The sequence below is a fragment of the Planococcus citri genome, chromosome 2 (assembly GCF_950023065.1).
Source record: "Planococcus citri chromosome 2, ihPlaCitr1.1, whole genome shotgun sequence".
Lineage (NCBI taxonomy): Eukaryota > Metazoa > Arthropoda > Insecta > Hemiptera > Pseudococcidae > Planococcus > Planococcus citri.
In genome coordinates, this window is record NC_088678.1 from 11,712,443 (window position 1) to 11,733,076 (window position 20,634).

General features: G+C 32.3%; 2 protein-coding genes and 1 long non-coding RNA gene across 4 annotated transcripts; 1 reads left to right on the forward strand and 2 right to left on the reverse strand.

Moving 5' to 3' along the window:
• The first annotated feature begins 454 nt into the window (after nt 1–454).
• LOC135834667 (uncharacterized) lies at nt 455–3,976 on the forward strand. The gene is made up of 5 exons (XM_065348608.1): nt 455–731; nt 1,182–1,245; nt 1,349–1,434; nt 1,508–1,679; nt 1,766–3,976. Exons 1-5 carry the CDS (start codon nt 651–653, stop codon nt 2,068–2,070), a joined length of 708 nt encoding a protein of 235 aa, XP_065204680.1. The 5' UTR covers nt 455–650; the 3' UTR covers nt 2,071–3,976.
• On the reverse strand, nt 2,308–11,923 carry LOC135834668 (uncharacterized). Of its 2 annotated transcripts, XM_065348609.1 has the most exons (6): nt 11,017–11,923; nt 10,408–10,916; nt 9,375–9,447; nt 9,202–9,281; nt 8,870–9,083; nt 2,308–4,387 (listed from the first exon to the last, which is right to left on the reverse strand). In XM_065348609.1, exons 2-6 carry the CDS (start codon nt 10,477–10,479, stop codon nt 4,260–4,262), a joined length of 567 nt encoding a protein of 188 aa, XP_065204681.1. In that variant the 5' UTR covers nt 10,480–10,916; nt 11,017–11,923; the 3' UTR covers nt 2,308–4,259. The 2 variants fall into 2 exon arrangements, with proteins under 2 accessions (XP_065204681.1, XP_065204683.1); XM_065348611.1 differs by lacking the exons at nt 10,408–10,916; nt 11,017–11,923 and adding an exon at nt 10,335–10,377.
• Nucleotides 11,924–15,127: 3,204 nt separating this feature from the next.
• Nucleotides 15,128–16,328, reverse strand: LOC135833604 (uncharacterized). Its single transcript, XR_010556497.1, has 3 exons — nt 16,012–16,328; nt 15,664–15,921; nt 15,128–15,540 (listed from the first exon to the last, which is right to left on the reverse strand). It is a non-coding gene; the product is annotated as an uncharacterized LOC135833604 (long non-coding RNA).
• Nucleotides 16,329–20,634: the final 4,306 nt, after the last annotated feature.

A 20,634-nucleotide genomic window follows, 5' to 3' on the forward strand; every position in this document is an offset into this window, starting at 1 on the left:
TCGAAGTTTAATCTGTTTCAATTTTAAGTTTGTAAGTTGAAAATCAAATTGATGTTTTAGTTTTATAACGCCTCAAGTGTTATCATTGATAATATTATTCAATAGTTTATTTCCATAGTTTTTTCTCATTAGTGATTAGTGATTAGTTTCAAAATTGTATTCGCCAATCGCCATTTATGTTTTAGTTTATCATTTTATTCAATAAGTGTTTCAGTTTCACTGTTCGATCGATGTATTTTTGTTTTTCAATTTGTTCATTTTTCCCACGTTCATTTTTGATCAATTTTTGTGAATTTTTTTTTCACTTTGAATTTTTTTTCTCGCTTTCCCCCCAGTGTCGTGTACATAGTACAGGAGTATGCCGTTAGGCGCGCTATTTATCGAACTGTGTCTGTGATCCTAGTTTTAAGTTGTTATAAAGTTGTTAATAAACCATCAAAATGGTATGATGTTCGCGTACTTATTTCGCTCATTAATTCGCAATTAACAATAATTTGCTCGTGAGAATTCTATTCTCTCGACAATTTCATTTTGATTTCAATATATTAGTTTCAGTATTATAAAATATTCTTTTAAAACAATCAATTGACAGCTTAGTTCTGTTCTAGTCGAAAAGGAAACGTGATTGTTTATTTTACGATAACGTCAAAATGCCGCCGATGGTTTTGAAAGAATTTGGCTGCGGTCATTCCCTTCGAACCGGTACCCAAGTTATCTCGTGGATAATTTTAGTAAGTTGTTCCGGTCTCTTTTACATTTTGAACCGATATACTTAATCGATTGTTTTTGTATCACACGTTGCACTTACTTACTTACTTACTTCTATGTGAAAAAATAATCCTCGCCAGTTTTCTTATCAATACTGTACAAGCTACGATAATACCAATCTGCCTTCTTTGAAGCTGAAGTTATCTATGTCCAAAACCAACATCCTCATGCTTAATTTTGGGTTTTAGTTCTAAGCTAACATAGTAACATATTGGCGATCCGAAATTCGCAAAAAGTTGTTACAATTATTGATCGAATTTATTCCTTTTCAATGCAACATTGCAGGTCTTATCTGCTGATAACTTCTGAATGGCGTTTCTTTATCTTGTACAGTAGCATATTACCTATATCGTAGACTAAAGATAAAGCTAACAGTTTGCACTTGCAACTAATTTATCGTGTTCTATTTTCAGATAACTTGCATAATAGGACTGTACGGTATAAATTTCTACTTCTACGATGAAAAGAAAGTCAAAAGTAAATACCAAATACAAGAGTACCTATAAACAAATCATCAGAAATATCTAGTCGTTGGAATTCGAAATAATAATAATATAATAATATTATGCTCTCGTTTCAGTCACCGAATCTCCTCTAACACTACTAATCCTCAACTGTGTGATGGGAATCTTCGCTTCTTTGAGTGGATTATTCGGAGCTTATCGAGTGAGTAATGAAACGCCTACTCTACTTCGTATCATTCATTCATTACTTTTATTAATTAAATTTCTAATTTCAGAACCACAGAATGTTTCTGCAACCGTTCTTCGTGTATCTTGTCTGCCAGTACTTCCTCGCTGGGATAATTGGCTGGATTTATTACATCTACATTTACCCTAATCAACCACCATATCCTAGAAAAACTCGATACATTATTTTGAACACGATACTATTTGGAACTGTGTTTTACGGTGAGCTTCGATCATTTTCGAACTGGATCCATATCATGATTTAGATAATATTGCACTGTTATTAATATCTACGAAATGTTTCACAGGGTTTTTATCCTACGCTGCGCTCATCGTTCGAAGTTTTCATAAAGAGATCTCCGCAGAAATGACCGATCGTGAATTCTTAATACCCAGACCCACTGATCACCATCAGGTGTTGATGGATGAGGATAACTTTCCTTCAAGTGCGAGTTGTGTATCCCAAGACACAAGATCTTACCTTACCTCAAAAGGACCCAATGTGAACGACCGTCAACGTTTTTTGAGTAATTTCAGTTCTTCTATTCCGTTACCTGAAGAAACTCATTCTCAGCTTCATGACGACTCTTCGGATTTATTAGGTTCTCGATAATGTATTTCTTTATTTGAAAGTTTGTTGTATTTTATTACGTATTTTGTGATTTAGGGCTGTATTGTGATCGATGTTTATAGAAGTATTTTGTTGGTTCTCGAATATTGAAACTTTCGGTATTTTAATATGGGTTGTATCAGGCCTACGATAATCTTTTTACTTTTTAAAATTTCAATTTTTATTTTCAATGTACATGTCGATTTCTATACCCCGATTTATTATTTTTTCCCCTCAGAATACGTGGTTAAATATTCTTATTTTATTTTAATTTTTTTATATGATTAAATAATTAGTACTTAATTTAGCGTTTAAGATGGTGTTATAAGAATTCGATTGTATCTTGAGTAGGTACAGAGTACTTTCACATCATATAGTTTTATCTTAGACGAAATTTTTCATTTTGAAAATGCAACGTCGTTCTTTGCGATTCGAGATATCATTTACCACCAATATCGAAATTATTTAAACGATGTTCTACGTATTGTTGGCAATTTTGGGTTAGCATCAAGTTTTTTGAAATTGTGATGCGTTGTGATGTTATTTTTTTAAGTTTAATCGCGAATTTCTTTTGTGTTTTATAGATTTTAAGTACCTAATTTTATTTTGGAATTTTTTATGGCCTTTCCTGTAATTTTTACCTATTTTTGAAAAATACTCGCATTTTGATAATTAATTCGGAGAAAATTTTGATAGATCTGAAAAGACGATACTGAATTAATTCGGTACCACTGCACAAATATTAAAGTCGTTCTAATTAGTTATATGAATACACGTACCTAGTACCTTGTGGTGCCCGGGTCTTTTATGGTAATTGTGGTGCCCGCGTACATAGAGGATCATATATATATGTATGATAAAGGTGTTTTAGAGCAGTTTATTTTTTTTAGGGTTTTTAGTCATAGTGGTGCCCGTTATATAAACTTGGTACTTGTGGTGCCTGCCTCAAAAATTTTTTTTTCACCTTAGAGTGCATTTCATGAAATTCTACATCGTTTTATATAAAAAGACCTTGTGGTGCCCGATTTGGGCGCCACAAGCCCAAAACCGGGCACCACAATGACTACGTATACTTAAAACGGGCACCACAATGACTAAGTTTAAATCTATGTATATATATATATATTTGCTTGCGACCAGACATGTCAACTATGCTTGGCATATATGCAGAAAAGTGAACAAAATTTTAAAATTGGTATAATTTCTGTTCTAAATGACTTATTAAAATTTTATTTGCAGATTCAGTCTAATATTAAAAAAATCTATGTTTTGAAAAAAGTAATCAGATTTTTAGGCTAAATTTTGAAGAAAATTTTTGAAAATGGAGTCAAAGTAATTTGAATTTTGAGAAAGTTAAGACACCAAAAGAAAGCTTAAACAGCACAAAAATTTTTGATGTTTTTAAATTTTCCATAGGCCAATAAAATACTGAAAAATTTCAAGTCAAATTTGTTGTCGTGTACACTCAGGATCGATGTATTTGCATACATCTCCACCAGCACATCACATTCTACTCACTACAAATTGACTGTAGACCCTGCGTTCGTCCTCGCGCCTTGATTTCTAAGCCATGCGCCCTCTGGTGGAAGTTTCTGAAAACTCGTAGTTGACTTGTATAGTAAAATTAACCCATGACTTGTCAACTATAGTTGAGAAGTTGGTCAGTCCACTTGTATAGTAAAATTAACCCATTCAATAGTTGACATGTCTGGATACTAATACCTATATATTTTTTTTTTTTTTCGGATACATCAGCATTAATTTTATCAAAACATTCAGTTGATAAAAAACTACGAATAATTCAAGGTGAACAACTACACTGTAACTTGGGATCTTCTCTTGAACCACTTGCTGTATAGAAATTCACCAATGTTTCACGAATTTTACCAAATACAGAATTCGCAACATCTATCAATTTTTTTTTTACGAAATTATAACTTATATATATCGTAATATTCTTCACTTCTATGTAGTTGATAACCTTGATGTTTTGATATGTAGTTGCAAAGAGTTGAGAACTCTCGAAGATAGATGGGTCTTTATTATATCACATCATCTCAAAACCATATTCAAGAAGCTTTCTACTCGAGGAATTGCTCAATATTCATCGAAATTCGAATGTGAGAGGGTTCATTTCTTCCATCTCGAATGGGTTGATTTTTTCCTTCGTTTGAGAATATTGCTCATCGTTTTCAAGTCATTGAAATGTAACAGAGTTCTTCTGGGTTCACTCTCGCGAATACTTTACCTTGCCGAGCAACTATTTCGAATAACACGTGGTAGTATTCGTATAGGATGACTGTGAAATATATTTTCATTCCTGTAAAATAAACATAATAATGAAACAATTAATTTTTTCGAATCTAGATTAAAAAGGAAGTTGATGTTTCAACTGGCACAAAACTTTTGTTTTGCGACAAAGAGGAATTAGAAGAGGATCTCAAAATACATCATCAGTGCAAATTTCATCGACTGAAGCTCGTTTCTCAATTTTTTGCAATTTTTTGTAAGCTCAAAATATTTTTTAAAAAAATGTATCAAACTGATGATAAATGCTAAAAATTAGGTTTACATGCAATTTCCGACCTCCAGAACCGATTGGTGATGATTTCGAGGCGTTCTGGAGCCTCCAGGAAATTTTCGGATTCTCCAGTTTTTGAAAAAATGCCATAAATGGACTCAAAATTAAATTCGGCTCATGTATTTTTTTTTAGGTTTTCCTTTTTTGTGACCCTTTCTAGTTTCTATCGACATAAGCTCATAAGGCCCATAATTTCAAAATCCAACTGGCCAGTTCAAATTCAAAATTTTCTCCAGCAATTATTTTTGAACAAAAAAAAACAAAGTTTGCGAACGAGTTAACGAAAGAGGCTGAAATTTGGCTTGTACCCTATTTTAGACTTCTTAAATTTCATTGGCGATGGATTTTAAACTGTTCTGGAACTTCTAGCGGATTTTTGGATTCTCTAATAGTTGTGGAAAAAAATTCTGTAAATTTAATATGGTCAAAATTGAATTCATACTAAATTTCAGCTTTTTTCGTTCGTCCTCCATTCTCAAACCTCGCTACTTTTTCAAAAATAATCGCAGAGAAAATTTCGAATTTGAGCCGCACAGACGAATTTTGAGAATATGTTTCAAAATCGATTGAAAGAGTCGCAAATACTGTAAATCTGAATTTATAGGTCTGAATTTCATTTCGATCCAATTTTGATGGCAGTTTTTGAAAAACTGAAGAAACCGAAAACCCACCAGAGGCTCCAAAACCACTCGAAACCATTACCAATCTACTCAGGATGTCGAAAATAAGGTACACTGAATTCCAGCTCATTCAATCGAATAGTTCGCGAATCTTAATTTTTAATTTTTTTCAAAAATTGGCCAAATCGCTAGAGAAAGTAGATTTGAACTGACACAAAAGTTTTTTTAATGTGCCTAAATCAGTCAGAAGAATCACAACAAATACGATAAATTCGAATTTATAGACATTAAATTTCATGATGACGTATTTATAGAATTCCTTAGTTATTTGAAAACTGCAGGAGAAATCAAAAATCCTCAGAAGGCTCCCAAAATAGCTCAAAACATCACCAATTGCTGACTCGCAAAGTCGAAATAAAAGATGAAAAAATATGTAAATCAAATTTCAGCTTTTAATATTCATTTGACAAAATTCTGATTTTTAAAGCAGAATACGAGTTGATTTTTTAAAAATTTACAAAGAATCCAGAAATGAGCCTACCTTGTATTTACCTGAAAAAAAGAGGTATCCTACCTGGAAGAAAAATTTTGGAAATATAATCATCATTAGCCAAAATTTTAGGTGCTGAAATTAATTTTCAGACTTTTTGGTGAATTTTTGAACAAATTTAATTTAATGAGGATCAAAAAATGCAAAAATAAAATAAAATTTATCTGATGGAAAAAGGAAGTTGGGAATACCTATCTGTGTACCTTATTTTCAACCCCCCTACTCTATCTCTCCAAATCAATTTGAAATGGTTTTGAATCATTTTGAGAAGTTCTGGATATCATTTATCAAGCATTTATTCAAAAATGAAAATTTGAAATGTCACTGGATGTTTCAGAATGGTTTGAAATCGCCTTCAAACGTCTCACAGGGGAACCTCTTGAGGTGTCCGCCAACGATTTGAACGGGACCGCGATTTTTAAAAAGAGCATGTTCTAAAACCCCCAATCCAAATTTTCAGCTGCCCAAGTTCATTTTTCGATTTTTGGCCAATTTTTAAACATCCAAAATTGACTATTTTGGTGATTTATGCTCTTTTCTAAAAAGTACGTACTTGATCAATAAAAATGTTCAAAATAAGTCCTAAAACTGATATTAACCCCCCAAATCCAAATTTCGCGACTTCCAGCCATTCTGGAGCCTCCAGCGCGATTTTCCAATTTTTCCAGAATTTTCAATTTGCTCCAGAAGGCGTGAATATGAAGTTGGGCAGCTAAAAATCGAGTTGTGTGTTATACTAGAACTGTTTAACGAATTTATCCACATTTCAGCCGATTCTGGAGCGGACACCTCAAGAGTGGTTTTTTTCACCAGCTTTTTTTCAAAATAAAAATATTCAAAAATCAAAATTTTACCGTTTGCGAGAAAATTTTCGAAATTTGCGCGAATTGCAGTATTTTGTCATGAACAAACCCCCTGAGGCCAAATTTTGCCATTTCCCGCCATTCTGGAGGCTCCAGCGCGATTTTTCAATTTCTCCAGAATCTTCAATTTGCTCCAGAAGGCGTGAATATGAAGTTGGGCAGCTAAAAATCGAGTTGTGTGTTATACTAGAACTGTTTAACGAATTTATCCACATTTCAGCCGATTCTGGAGCGAACACCTCAAGAGTGGTTTCTTGACCAGCTTTTTTCATGATAAAAATATGCAAAAAATCAATGGGAGGTCCAAGAAAGGCTGGAAATGGCGAAATTCGCTCTCGTGTGGTTAATTAATGACAAAATACAGCGATTCGCGCAAATTTCAAAAATTTCCTCACAAACGGTAAAATTTTGATTTCTTTAGATTTCTGAGAAAAGCTGGTCAAAAAACGACTCTTGAGTTGCTCGCTCCAGAATCGGCTCAAATGTGAATAAATTCGTTAAACATTTCGAGTATAACACACAATTCGATTTTTAGCTGCCCAACTACATATTCACGCCTTCTGGAGCAAATTGAAGATTCTGGAGAAATTGAAAAATCGCACTGGAGCCTCCAGAATGGCTGGAAATGGCGAAATTCGGCCTCAGGGAGTTTGTTCATGACGAAATACAGAGATTCGCTCAAATTTCGAAAATTTTATCGCAAACGGGAAATTGTTGATTTTTGAATATTTTTATTTTGAAAAAAAGCTGGTCAAAAAACCACGTTTGAGGTGTCCGCTCCAGAATCGGCTGAAACGTGGATAAATTCGTTAAACAGGTCGAGTATAACATACAACTCGATTTTTAGCTTCCCAACTTCATATTCACGCCTTCTGGAGCAATTTGAAAATTCTGGAAAAATTGAAAAATCGCGCTGGAGGCTCCAGAATAGGTAGCTGGAAATGGCGAAATTTGGATTTTTGGGGGTTAATATCAGTTTTAGGACTTATTTTGAACATTTTTATTGATCAAGTACGTACTATTTAGAAAAAAACTTAAATCACCAAAATAGGTAGTCAATTTTGGATTTTCAAAAATTCGCCAAAAATCGAAAAATGAACATTGGGCAGCTGAAAATTTGGATTTGGGGGTTTTCGAACATGCTCTTTCCAAAAATCGCGGTCCCGTTCAAATCGGAGGCGGACACCTCATGAGGTTCCCTTGTCAGAATATTGAAATTTGGACACAAAAAAATTCCTCCAACCCCACCCCCTTTGCCCACAATGACGAAAAAACTTTTTTTAAGGTTAAAATTATAGGTACCTACTTCAAAGAATTTTGAATGAAAAATTGTACCTAATATCACCAAGAATACAATATGCATAGAAGAGACATGAATCTGGCCACGTGACTTTTTTCAAAAAATGTTGCCCCCCTCCCCAGGAGGGAGATATTGACCAAAGAAAATTTGAAACCGCTATATCTTTAAACCTGATTAATTCCGGTACACAAAATTTATTTTTGGAAATTTTTTCAAATTTTTCCTTCGGGCGAATCATCTTTGAAAACTCGAATAACTCTCAAAAATGCATTATTTTGGGTCATGGCATCGCCAAAAAAAGCGCTACTTCTGGTCATATAGATCTGAAATTATGTACGTAGGCTTCTAAAAACTGCAGAAAACGAAACAACTTCTTGAAACCCTCATTTAGGGCCCGTAGGCACCCCCTCCTCCAATTTTGGGTCAAATGAAGATTGGCAATATGGGTATATTTTTCATATGAATTGAACCTCCTGAACTCGAATATTAAGTTAAATTTACATTTGGACATCCCTAAGGCCAAATTTGGGGAGGGGTTGCCCTAAAATTGAGTTTTTCGAGAAAAATGCTTCAGTGTAGCCCTATTTACTTTCTATAACTTTCTCGCCAGAATTTTGAATGCTTTTTTGAAGCAATTGTCAAAAATAGAACCCTTGAAGTACCTAGTATCAAGTTTCAATGACAAATTCTTCAATGAAAATTTAACTTTTTTGAGAAATCCTCACGCGCAACACTTGAGCTTGGAAAATACGATTTTATAAGTTTTTAATTAAACACAACGTGTAGGGAAAATTTCTTTCGATCATTGAACGGGAAACCCTATACAATGGAACTGTATCTGCCCGAAAACAAGTTTTTACCTACACCAAATTAATCCATATTACTCACCTAATACGAACAGTAGACATCCCAGTACTAAAATAGCAGCTTCATCATGCACCATGAAATTGGTATTTCCAATAAAAGTCGCATTACCCATCAGTTTAATTAGAGATAAAGGTAGGAATGTTAAATGACTAGAATCGTACAGAGCCAAAATGGTCATCCAAATGAGATCGAATATCTTAAAGATAAAAAATGGTAATAACGCTCTGGGTTTTTTCTGAAACACGAAAAATAATACAAACAGATTAGTATAAAAAAAAAATCTGGTCTAAAATAACTTGAACGAGATTCATTTTTGAAATTTTCATCCAAGATAATAATAATTATGTACATACTTCAAATATCCCATAAAGTCCGGTGATTCCTGTCGCCACGTCGATGACAAAATAACAAAATAATACACTTCTGTTGTAATCTATTCGACAAAAAATTCAAAATCATTCAAATAAAAATTTGGTAAGGTACATAGAAAAAGTTGAAACTGATTGCATAAAAAAATCATATTTACTTTCAATCGTGAGATCTGCATTTTCTACAACGTGTTTCATAAAGTACAATGAACCGCATGCCATAGACGATAACTATAATAAACGAAACAAAAAGTTAATCAGCTCAAGTACTTAGGTATTTCTGCTTTCCATATTTCAGTACTAAGTAAGCACCTTATTATATGTACCTTCATATTTAACGATTTAAAAAAATATTTAGACAGATGATTCCCTCATTATTTTTTGCACATTGTGGATCGATTTGGTACTTGCAAATCATATGTACCTATTCCATTTTCTCTTTTTAAAGGTACCTACCTATCAAATTGAATAAGTTCGAGCGAACTTCTTAGCACGTGGAATAATTCAAAGGTGGAAGTAGAATTTGCACAGTTTTGAAGTTCAAGTTCTCGAAGGATAACCGATTACACGAATATGCGCTGGAATTTGGCAAGGTCAGTTTCTGCTTAGGTAGGTACCGGTTTTATTTTATGCGATTTACACAATATTACTTCTTCATTCTTTCTTCTTTCGGTTCGCATTGAATAATTTTATTGATTCTTTTCCTTATTAACTATATTGTGTAGTAAAATATTCGTTGGAGTAAATTTTCGAATTGTTTGATGATTGAACTATCAGATAATGATGTTTTTTTTTTTAAATAAATTAAATAGTTAGTAGGGACACTTTTGACCAACATTTCAAAATATTTCTCGTGAAAATATAAATGAATAATGAAATTTACTTTCGTGGGTCACGAAAACTGACAGAATGAAAAATTGGCGATTTTGAATTCAATTAAGGCTCAATTTTAGTGCAAGAAAAAATACATTTTGCAAAAAAAAAATGTGAATCTAGGAAATCGACACTCTTTTGATTCCAAAATTTACACCTCCCCAGCCCCTTTATCACACCTACCTACCTACCTATCAAATATCCAACACCAGCAAATAACTTGTATTATCTAGGTACCTACTTACCTAGGTATAATAATCTCAATCATTAATCGAAGTACAATAACCTTATCAAAGATCGATAAAAAGTAACACTCACCACGCTAATCAATAAATAAACAATGGTCGTAGCTTTAAACGAACAATCAACAGCACCGTGTTTAAAACACATTCTAAAAAATGCATCAAAAGCTTCTATCCTATATATGTACTTATACAATTTTACAAACAAAAAAAAAATTCAAATACGACAATAAGGAAAAAAACTTCAACACTTTGACTCGCGAGTTACCCGACGGAAACCTCGCGGAAGAATAAATTCTGCAAAGAAACATTCATCGACGAACTGGTTTTCATTTTCATTTCATAGACCAAAGTTATACCTACGACGTCGTCGTCGTCGTCGTCGTGGTAATCGACCATATCATATGATGCTTTGCCTCTGCTCTGCGTCGCAATGAACTTTTTTTATTCGATTACCTCCTCATCGTTAAATTTGTCCAGATGACTGATGAGAATACTACGAGTAGGTATATACATATCTTTGAAAATTCTGTAGCATATTAGCGATGATGTTGAAAATTAGCGTCTGGCCTCCGGCATCATCATCTGTTTCGACAAAAACAAAATTTCCAACGTGTTAAATTAGGTTTCGGAATACCTACTTAAAACGTAAAATTATACTAAAATGTGTAGTCTAGGTACCTACCTATTGAACCAACTTGTAAAAAAAAAAATGGTCCGAAATTCAAGAACGAATAAATTGAGTTTCTTCAGATCTTCGTCAAGAATGAGATACCGACGAGGTGTATTCAATAGTGTGTTCGACTTTAAGTTGTACGCAATAGGGGAAAGTCTCCCAATAGTGCGCACTTAGTACCAAAATCGCTGTCATTCCACCGCAAAGTCACCTAGGATCGTGATTTTTTGATATGTTGTAGCTGTATCATTCAGCTACATAATTCCAGAGTTTCAAAATTTTTCATTGATAACTGACTGAGAAATCCTACCTTGAGTAAAAAATGTCAAATGCGCACTATTAGGAGCCATGGGCTCCTTCAAAGTGCGCAGTAGGGTTCCTAATAGTGCGCGATGTGTAAATTTACTTCAATAAAATTAATTCTTGACAAAAATCGCAATAATACGTTTCATTATCACGAGAACACTGAGAACAGATATAAAAAACATGAGTACTTGACGAAAATTGCGAAAATATGTTTTACTATGAGTAGGGGTTATGTGTGAGCTTATTTCTGCATAGAAAGCCCATTGTTCAAGTATTCTTTCACTCTTAGGAATGTTTCTTCACTGAAAACTAACACCCTTTAGCCTTTTACAGGTATTTAACACTCCATTCTATCAAAACAAAAGTCAGGTAGTGAAAAACACAAGCGTGTTTACAGATTTTCTAGGATGCGCACTATTGGGAATCCATGGTTCAAAAATATCCTCTATTTCTTTAAAAATTATTTTCAAGAAAACGAAAGGATGAATTTTCAAACTTTTACAACAATATTAAAGAGGATAAAATTCCCTACAAAATGATATAATATAAGTTATCTCATAAATTTTTGCAATTCAACGAGAGCAATACAAATTGTTAACTTTTCACAAAAAAAAATTATATCAGAAATTGAAAATTCACATTTTTTGACTTTGCACACGTAAAATTTAGCCAAATGGCTCGTATGATACATTAAAATAATCGTCACGACACGCTCTTTCAAATGAGCTACCTCACGAATTTTTCAGTGGTGCCAATCGCGAGATATGGCGCTGCGCACTATTAGGAGACTGCGCACTTTTAGGGGACTTTCCCCTAATTATAAACCACCATGGTAAAGTATACGTTCAATGCTGGTAAACATAGAAATTATCAATTATTTAACCGTACAGGTATCTACCATAACTCATTAAGTATGTACCTACCTATATTATTTTTTTTTTTTAAATGCTTCCTAATTTTAATTTCTGTGTTTTTAAAAATTTCACGTGTCAAAGTGTATTTTTCGATTTTTGGTGAATTTTTAAAAATCAAATTGCCAAAAATTGAGAAAATTACAATTTTTCCCAATTGACCAAATACAAATTCGAAATTTGCTGATCCCCTCCCCCCTTCCACAGCCAAAATTTCAGAAGCCAAAGTACACTTTTCGATTTTTAGAGAATTTTTGAGAATGAAATTTGACACAAAAAGAAAAAAAAATCAGAATTTTATCGAACTGACTGAGAAAGGTGCGGAAATTTGGTATATTTTTACGTATTTTTGACTCTCGGAATTAGTTGTCAACAGTTTCAAACCGATTTGAGCAGTTTTGAAGCCTTCAGCATATTTTTGAAAGTTGAAATTTCACAAAAATTTCATCAAATAGAGTTGAAGAGCTAAAATTTACATAGGTACCCTAATTTTAACTTTCTGAGACGTTTAAAGGCGATTTCAAACCGTTCTGGAATTATCAGTATGCATTTAAAATTTTTATTTTTGAAATTGCTGGATAAATCGTATCCAGAACTTCTCAAAATGGTTCAAAACAATTCATAGGTAATTAATTTGGAGTGGTGGGAGGGGGGGGGGACGATAAAAAATAAAGTACACACCAAATTTCCGCTTTTCAGATAAATTTGGCAAAATTTTATTTTATTTTTGCAGTTTTAATCAAAATTTGTTCTAAAATTTGCCGAAAAATCGAAAAATGCATTTCAGCACCTGAAATTTGGACTGATGACGTATTTTTGCATTCTGTTATGATCTAGCTTTGTCCAGATTGAAATTTTTTCTACCAGCTGGTCCCACCTAGGTGGGATACTTCTCTTGGCAGGTGAATACAAGGAGACAAGGAAGGCCCATTCCTTTATTTATTTTAAAAAATCAAAATTTTGTTAGATTACTTAACGTGAAAAGACTGAGATAAGGTTCATTATTTTTTCATTTTTTTCGATTCCGCGAGTCAATTTTGGTGATGTTTTAACCTTATTTTTGATTTCTCCGATTTTCAAATAAAGAATTCCATAAATAGGTGATCATGAAATTTAGTGTCCATAAATTCGAAAATTTCATGAAATTGACTGAGAAAGATGAAATTTGGTGTTTACTTCATTTTTGACTCTCTGAATCGATTGTCAACAGTTCGAACCGTTTTGAGTAGTTCTGGATAAAAATGAAATGTTTTTTTTTTTTTTTTTTTTCAATTCACTCCCACACTGTAATTATTTTTCAACATATTCACTTAATCTATTGGGTATTGGAGGTCATTTTAAGCTGCTTCTGGAGCTTCTAGCTATATTTTAGAACTTCCAGATTAAAAAAAATGTCCATATTTATATACGTATGTACATACAAAGATTGCCCAAATCATCTTTGTGAAATTTTCAACATTCGAAAACTTTCTCAAAGCCTTAAAACCATCTACATAAAACGATTTGAAATCGTTTCTAATTAATTTTAGGGGCAAAAATATATCATTTTGATTGTTTGTTTTCCACGAAATTTCAACTGGAGTCTGGAGATGTATTTTGAGATGCTCTTTCTATTTAGTCAAATCCGGTGCAAAAATTTCTCCCTCAGTTGGACTTGAAATTCCAAAACGAGAGAAAAAACGTGTTAATTAAATTTTTGCAGATTTAAAAGCGATCTTTGCCGGTCTTTATTTCAATATAAGTGATTTGATGAAAAATGACTCAATTTCAGCAATTTTGTGATTTGTGGATAACTCAAATCTTATGCTAAATGCCTCAAACTTGAAAAAAATTTATACCAAATGAAATGCTAACGGTTTTTGACAGGAAATTTTGAGCTCTATAGTTTCTTAAAAATACATTTTCTTCCTAAAATTTTTAGTTTTACTACGTACAATTTCAAGTTTCATTTTGAATAGGTACATAAAAGATTAAAAATCGTGCACAAAACTAACTATAAACACGTTTTCTCAGGAGAATTTTGCAGTCAGTTTTCCAGTTATTTTTTTAACTTTTTGCTCAGTATTGTAAGAGAATGATTTTATATTTTTGAAAAAATTATACTGAAATTTCACAATAAGTTATTTCATTTTTTGAAAATAAAAATCTTCATGCCAAAAAAAAGCCCAAATGCTAGATTTATTTTCTTTATGCTACGAGTGATTCTCTTTTGATAAATCTAGCATAAAATATTCCGAAGTGGCAATAACCCTGAATTTATTCCTGAATTTGAGCCGAAATCGGAACATTGAATTGTTTATCCCATAAATTTTCTTACTGAACGAAGGTGAGCAGGGAAAGTAGAGGAAGGTAGAAGACAGGAAAAAAAATCATTCCTAATGAACTTCATAAATCAAAGTACCACGACCTCAATTTGGCAATTTAAAATGAAATTTTCTTATTGATTTTTTTTCAATTTTGGAAATGTTGAAGCACTGAAATTGAAATGTATTATTTTTTTCAAGAGTCAAACCTAAAATAATGGTGAAACCTTCGAGTAAAAAGGGAAGGACTTGAAGTTGAATTGAATTTTGAAAAATCCAAATTTTGAAAAACTGAAAAAAATACAAAAGTGACCCTCTCTGTCAAAACCGACCGTTTCAACGAAAAAAAGTTTCCAATATAACGACGTTTAAAATGTATTTTAAGGGTTCAAAGATCAGATTTTTGAGGTAAAAAACATTTTTCCGGGTTACATAAAAAAAATTGGAACTGCGAAAATAAAGAATTTGAATTTTTATTGAAACAAGCACCTCTCTCTGATTTTTTTTTTCAATTCAATTATTCAAAAAATCATATTTTAAAAATTAAAAAAAAAGTATCAAAAATCAGATTTTTTTAACGTAATAACTGCGTTTGTTTTTTTAAAAATATTTTCGAAAGTTCTCAATTAAAAATTCTAAAAAATACAATTCCAGTAGAAAGTCATTAGAATTTTCGGAACAAATTTTTCAGACATACTGTAGATACTTATTTCAACTGTAATTAACTCGAACCAGGTAATGAAGTACCTACTGAGTAAGTAAGTAATACCTAAATAATAAGTACCCACCTAATAATAGAAACATAACAGCGGTGAATATGAATGGTTCGCGGGCGAGGAATTTGTTAATGACACGTTGAGTGTAATCATCTAATACAAATTTGGCTAATTCGTTGAGAAGATCGGTAATATACAAAGATTCGTTGAACAAAAACCATAATATGAAAATGCCACGTAAAAGAACAGCATTATGGATTGGCAGCAGATGAAAGGCACTAGAAATTTTGCTCTGTCCTGTAAACAAGACAAAATGTTATTTTTTTCATTTCCTTTTTTTTTTTTTTTTTTTTTTTAATAGAATAAGTTCCAATCAATAAACTTGATTAATCGATTTTATAGCTAGATTTAATTACCTACCTTTGAGATTACTCTGATTCTTGTACAACATGCGATTATCATAACAACACCGCTAATCAACGAGTAAAGTATATTGTAGTCTGTAAAAATAAAGGTGTCAAAGAGAGAAATTCATTTAACTTGCAGGTGACTGACATAAGACTGAGGTAGGTACATCGAAAAAAAAAGAGTACATCGATATGTTTCTATTCTTGTAATATCCATATCATGTGCCTTAAAACCGAGATACACCGAATGCAACTGGTAAACAGCAAATATCTGCAACGAACAAAATATCGATATAAAATAATTCGTATTTATTTTCAAGAAACAAATTACGACACCACAACGACAAAAAAAAAAACTCACAGCTTTCAAAACCAAAAAGACAATAGTTCCGGTTCGAAGTTCACATCCGCATCAACATCGTTCTAATCGGATCATATTTGTTGGATGATCTGATTACACGGAATTAAAAAACAATAAAAATCTCGCAATTCTCAACACTTTTCTCCAAACACCGAATATATGCTTTAGAAACTGATAAACTGGCGACCAAACCGTACCATTGATACAATTTCCAACACATTGTCTGATAATCTGCTACTATGTAGAGGTACCGTTAAATACTACCTAGACTTGATTCTTCCTTCTGGCATTTTAGTTAAAGGATTATCACTAGTGAGTCGGTTTGTAGCTAAATATACAAAAAGAATCGTGTATTAAATATGTGCATGGTATTTTCTCTTAATTCCTTTAAAGTATGGTATTGTCTCTCATATGTATATTATATGTACCATTTCTTTGAGTTGTTGGAGTACTCGATGATGAAGCAACGGATCGTCCTCTACAGCTGATAGGAGAATCTGGCCATACACTTTGCGAAATTTGAATAAATGCGCAATAGATTAGCCATAATACTAATCCCAACAAAACTACAAGATACGAAAATTGTTTCGATGGGTAAAACGGTGTTAACTACAAGTGATGAGTGTTACGTTAAGGTTGTTTTCTCACTTGATACAATAACGAATGAAATGCAGAGGAATATCGCCAATATTAAAGAAGGATTGGGACCATGCGAAGCTTCCATTACGAGTTCCCAAAATAGAAATTTAATCATGGCGAATAAAATTATATGCATTAACATTAACGGTACCATCAAGAAGGGTGAATTCTGCAATAAAAATTTGGTACTCCTGTGAAATTACATTAGGCAAACATTTTAACACGTGTTCACTGTTCATGTTGTGATTTCTACGTTGAAGGAGAAGTAACATTTTTATGTCAAATTATATCAATGGCTCCTAATTTGATTTTATTTTGATGAAATATTTTAAATATAGGTAGGTATACGTCTTTTGAGCATATTGTGGACATGATTTCAAACTTCAACTCACCAAGAACATGCCAGACAGTGCCAATGCACTCGAAATGAATATTCCAATCGATGTTTTAACTCCTCCTGAGATGAGTTTACACACAAACCGAGAATATCCATTCGGAATACCAAAAGTAAACTTCGCCAAGCAAATTAAACTAGTGACCTGAAATATGAAAAAAAATCATACATACATATTTTCGCATTATGTTATCATTATCAAGTACGTAGACCTACCTGGATGGGTAAGGAGTAAAGAAATTGTAAGATTACTTACCAGATAAACAATGCAAATAGCATACGAAACGAATTTATAATTGCACCTCACAAAACAAATGATACTGTTTGTATCACTCATTTGATAATTATCAGCAATACGTAATCAACAGAGATAAAAAAATTACTTATTTGTTCAATGCAGAATTTTGATGCAAAATATGCTGAAAAATTTTTATTGTTTTTTGAGCATTGACGAGTGGCTGGTAATTTGTGGAGTGGAGAAAAATATCGCGACCTTCAAGATGGTAAACCTGGCACAACACAGTGATGCAGTTTTTCACGTGTAAAAAACAAAATCAAAATTAGATCGTTCACCTCGCTATGATAATCGGTGAACCTCAACTTGAAGTGTAAATATTTTGAACATGCACGTAAATTTCCAAAAAAAAAAAAACAAAAAAAAAACAACATAATTTCAGAACAGAGTCCGGAAATTTGTGGAAATCACTGAGAAAAACTTAGCTGATCGTAATAAGTAAAATAATAGGTTTACCTATTTTGATTAGGTATATTAGCCCTACTTAAAATTCACGTGTTCCTTTCATTAATTAATTGAGATTAAAATAGTGTTTTCAATCTGTTACTTAAGATTTTTTTGTTTTATTAAAAAATATATCTATTTTTTTGAGTTTTTCTGGATCCAATAAATTTTATATAAATAGGTAGATACCTATTAAAAAACTTTTTCATTTTTGATTTTTTTTTTCAATTCTTTAAAGTAACTTGAAGATTCTGTAGGGTTCGAAAATCGTTGGATGAAATTTGTATTCTGAGAAGGGGGGGGGGCAATCGGCTCAAATGTAGTCTTCAAACTCGCTGAACAGGTCGAGAATGAACCATACTCTTGATTTAGTAGCTACGCTTCAGAAGGGCTCAACATGATGGCCAATCATAGAAATTTCAAAACATCCCCATCGAACAGAAAAATATTGATCAATTTTTCAGGGTGAAAAATACAAATAATCAAAAATTACCAAGGACCATTTATTAAGAACACATTCGAGGTGTTTACTTGAGTGTATGAAAATCAGCCTAAAAATGTGGGCAGGTGCCTCAAGGTTCATAATAAATCACAATTCGATCTTCTGCTGCCTAATTTAGGTAATTTCCATGCTTTCTAAAAAAAATTAAAAGGTGCACTGGAGGGTCAAAAAAGTACACGAAATGAAGAAATTTCGATCCTGGGGGTTGATTCTAGACTAGAAACGATCGCACGAATAAATTTAAGTAGGTATGTAACTTAGGTATAATTTCTCTACGAAAAGAAAATTTTTGACTTTTCATAATTTTTTTCTCCCAAGCTTAATGCTCATCAAATAATATTCGAGGAAGGCTCAGATGCAGATCAATTTTAGATTTTCTAAAATTTACGAAACATCAAAAAATTTACATGGACAGCAGGACAGCTGAAATTTTGGTTCATGAAATAGTATAATTATATCTGCTGAATTTTCGGAAATTCATCCTCCCCTCCCTTAATTTTTTATGTATTTTGTGAAAAATTTTTGCCAAATTCTTACCAAAAATTGAACAATAATTATTAAATTACCAGTAATTTACCAAAAAAAAACTGGTAACTTGCCAAAAAAGTTACAAAATTTACCAGGAATTTACCAAAAATTACCAGTAATTTGCCAGCAAATTACCAGTAATTTATCCGAAAATTACCAGTAATTTACCAGAAAATTACCAGTAATTCACCAGAAAATTACCAGTAATTGACCAGAAAATCACCAGTAATTGACCAGAAAATCGCCAGTAATTTACCAGAAAATTACCAGTAATTTACCAGAAAATTACCAGTAATTTACCAGAAAATTACCAGTAATTTACCAGAAAATTACCAGTAATTTACCAGAAAATTACCAGTAATTTACCAGAAAATTACCAGTAATTTACCAGAAAATTACCAGTAATTTACCAGAAAATTACCAGTAATTTACTCAAAAATTGTCAGTAATTTACCAAAAATTACCATCAATTCATCCAAAAATTGTCAGTAATTAACCAAAAAATTGGCCCAGGAATTTGTCAAAAAATTACCAGTAAATTTGCCAAAAATAAAGAAGATCTGAGCCAAAAATCCTTATTATTTTATGACAATTTTTTTTCTAAAAAAATGAATATGATTATTGATTAAACATCATCAAAGTCAAAACTTTCTGATGTTTTCTCTTTTCCCAATAAGTAAGTATTTACTTATTTCAAAAATAAAATGAATTTCCACTTTGGAAAGATCTTGACACTATAAAATGTCAAGATACCTACACGAGGAGGTCCAGCAGGTAGGAGGAGGAAGGGGTTAATTTTCTATATGAGGACGGAGGTAATTCTTCTGCCAGAAATTATGAAAATTTTGGTTCAGAAAACTTCTGCTGAATTTTCCAAGTTACAAAAATCTTTCAGAGCTCTTTTGAAAAATAGTTGAATACAATACAATGGGAAACCACGATTTTACATTCGTATGGGATGTCTCATTGTACATATTTTAGAGGCCCCCATGTAGATGTTTAATTTTACGATCACCTACCTCTTTGATGACAGATGAATGTGTTAAATTCTACGTAGGTATCTAAGTAAGCAGATTTTCCTGCGGAAAATTGAAATTGAGAAACTGTGGGGGGGGGTAGAAGGGTTCAGTATTTGAATACAACATCCTGGCATCTACCTTCACGTATTTTTTGAATTGAATTTCTTCTTTTTGAAGTACATGATTGTAAATACCATACTGATTAGGTATTTTCAATGTTCTTCACTCAGATGAAATCAAATACCTACCCACTGAAAGTCTTGGACCGATTTTTTTTTACGATTTTTTGGAAAATAAAAAAGTTTACGTGATTTTTTTTTCAACTGTGACAGCAAAATTGAAATTTTCCAAATGTTGACTACATTTTTACTAATTTTTCAAGCTTTGGTGAAGAAAAAAGAATCAATTATTCGAAACGTAATTGTTAAAATTTTTAAAAAAGAGTTATGCCAACAAACTGTAGCGTCTTGATTTCAAATAAGGTACAAACAATACATACAAGCACATGTATGCAGGAAACATAATTCTTTTATTATTATTTTTTTTTCTTCGTATTCTCTAACTATAAGTATTCGTTTACATTACAATATAATCGCATTAAACACGAGTATAGTAATAAACTTGGATTGTCTTATACTGAAAAATTCTCACGTACATACAAAGTAGGTAGGTAGGTACATGTATTGTACTCGTATGTGGTACTTTTCCACCTAAACATTTCAACAAATCACTCTCCTCAAGACACTATACTTACTCGTATTACTCGACAGAAAAAAAAAACTGACGTCAATGATCTAAGTAT

Excerpts from the sequence above, each read along its gene's own strand:
- LOC135834667 (XM_065348608.1), top strand. The coding sequence starts at position 651 with ATGCCGCCGATGGTTTTGAAAGAATTTGGCTGCGGTCATTCCCTTCGA. Across the intron at positions 1,246-1,348 it reads CGATGAAAAGAAAGTCAAAA|TCACCGAATCTCCTCTAACA; the intron begins GTAAATACCAAA and ends CTCTCGTTTCAG. Across the intron at positions 1,680-1,765 it reads ATTTGGAACTGTGTTTTACG|GGTTTTTATCCTACGCTGCG; the intron begins GTGAGCTTCGAT and ends AATGTTTCACAG.
- LOC135834668 (XM_065348609.1), bottom strand. The coding sequence starts at position 10,479 with ATGTGTTTTAAACACGGTGCTGTTGATTGTTCGTTTAAAGCTACGACC. Across the intron at positions 9,448-10,407 it reads TTTATTTATTGATTAGCGTG|TTATCGTCTATGGCATGCGG; the intron begins GTGAGTGTTACT and ends CGTTTATTATAG. Across the intron at positions 9,084-9,201 it reads GACTTTATGGGATATTTGAA|AAAAAACCCAGAGCGTTATT; the intron begins GTATGTACATAA and ends TTCGTGTTTCAG.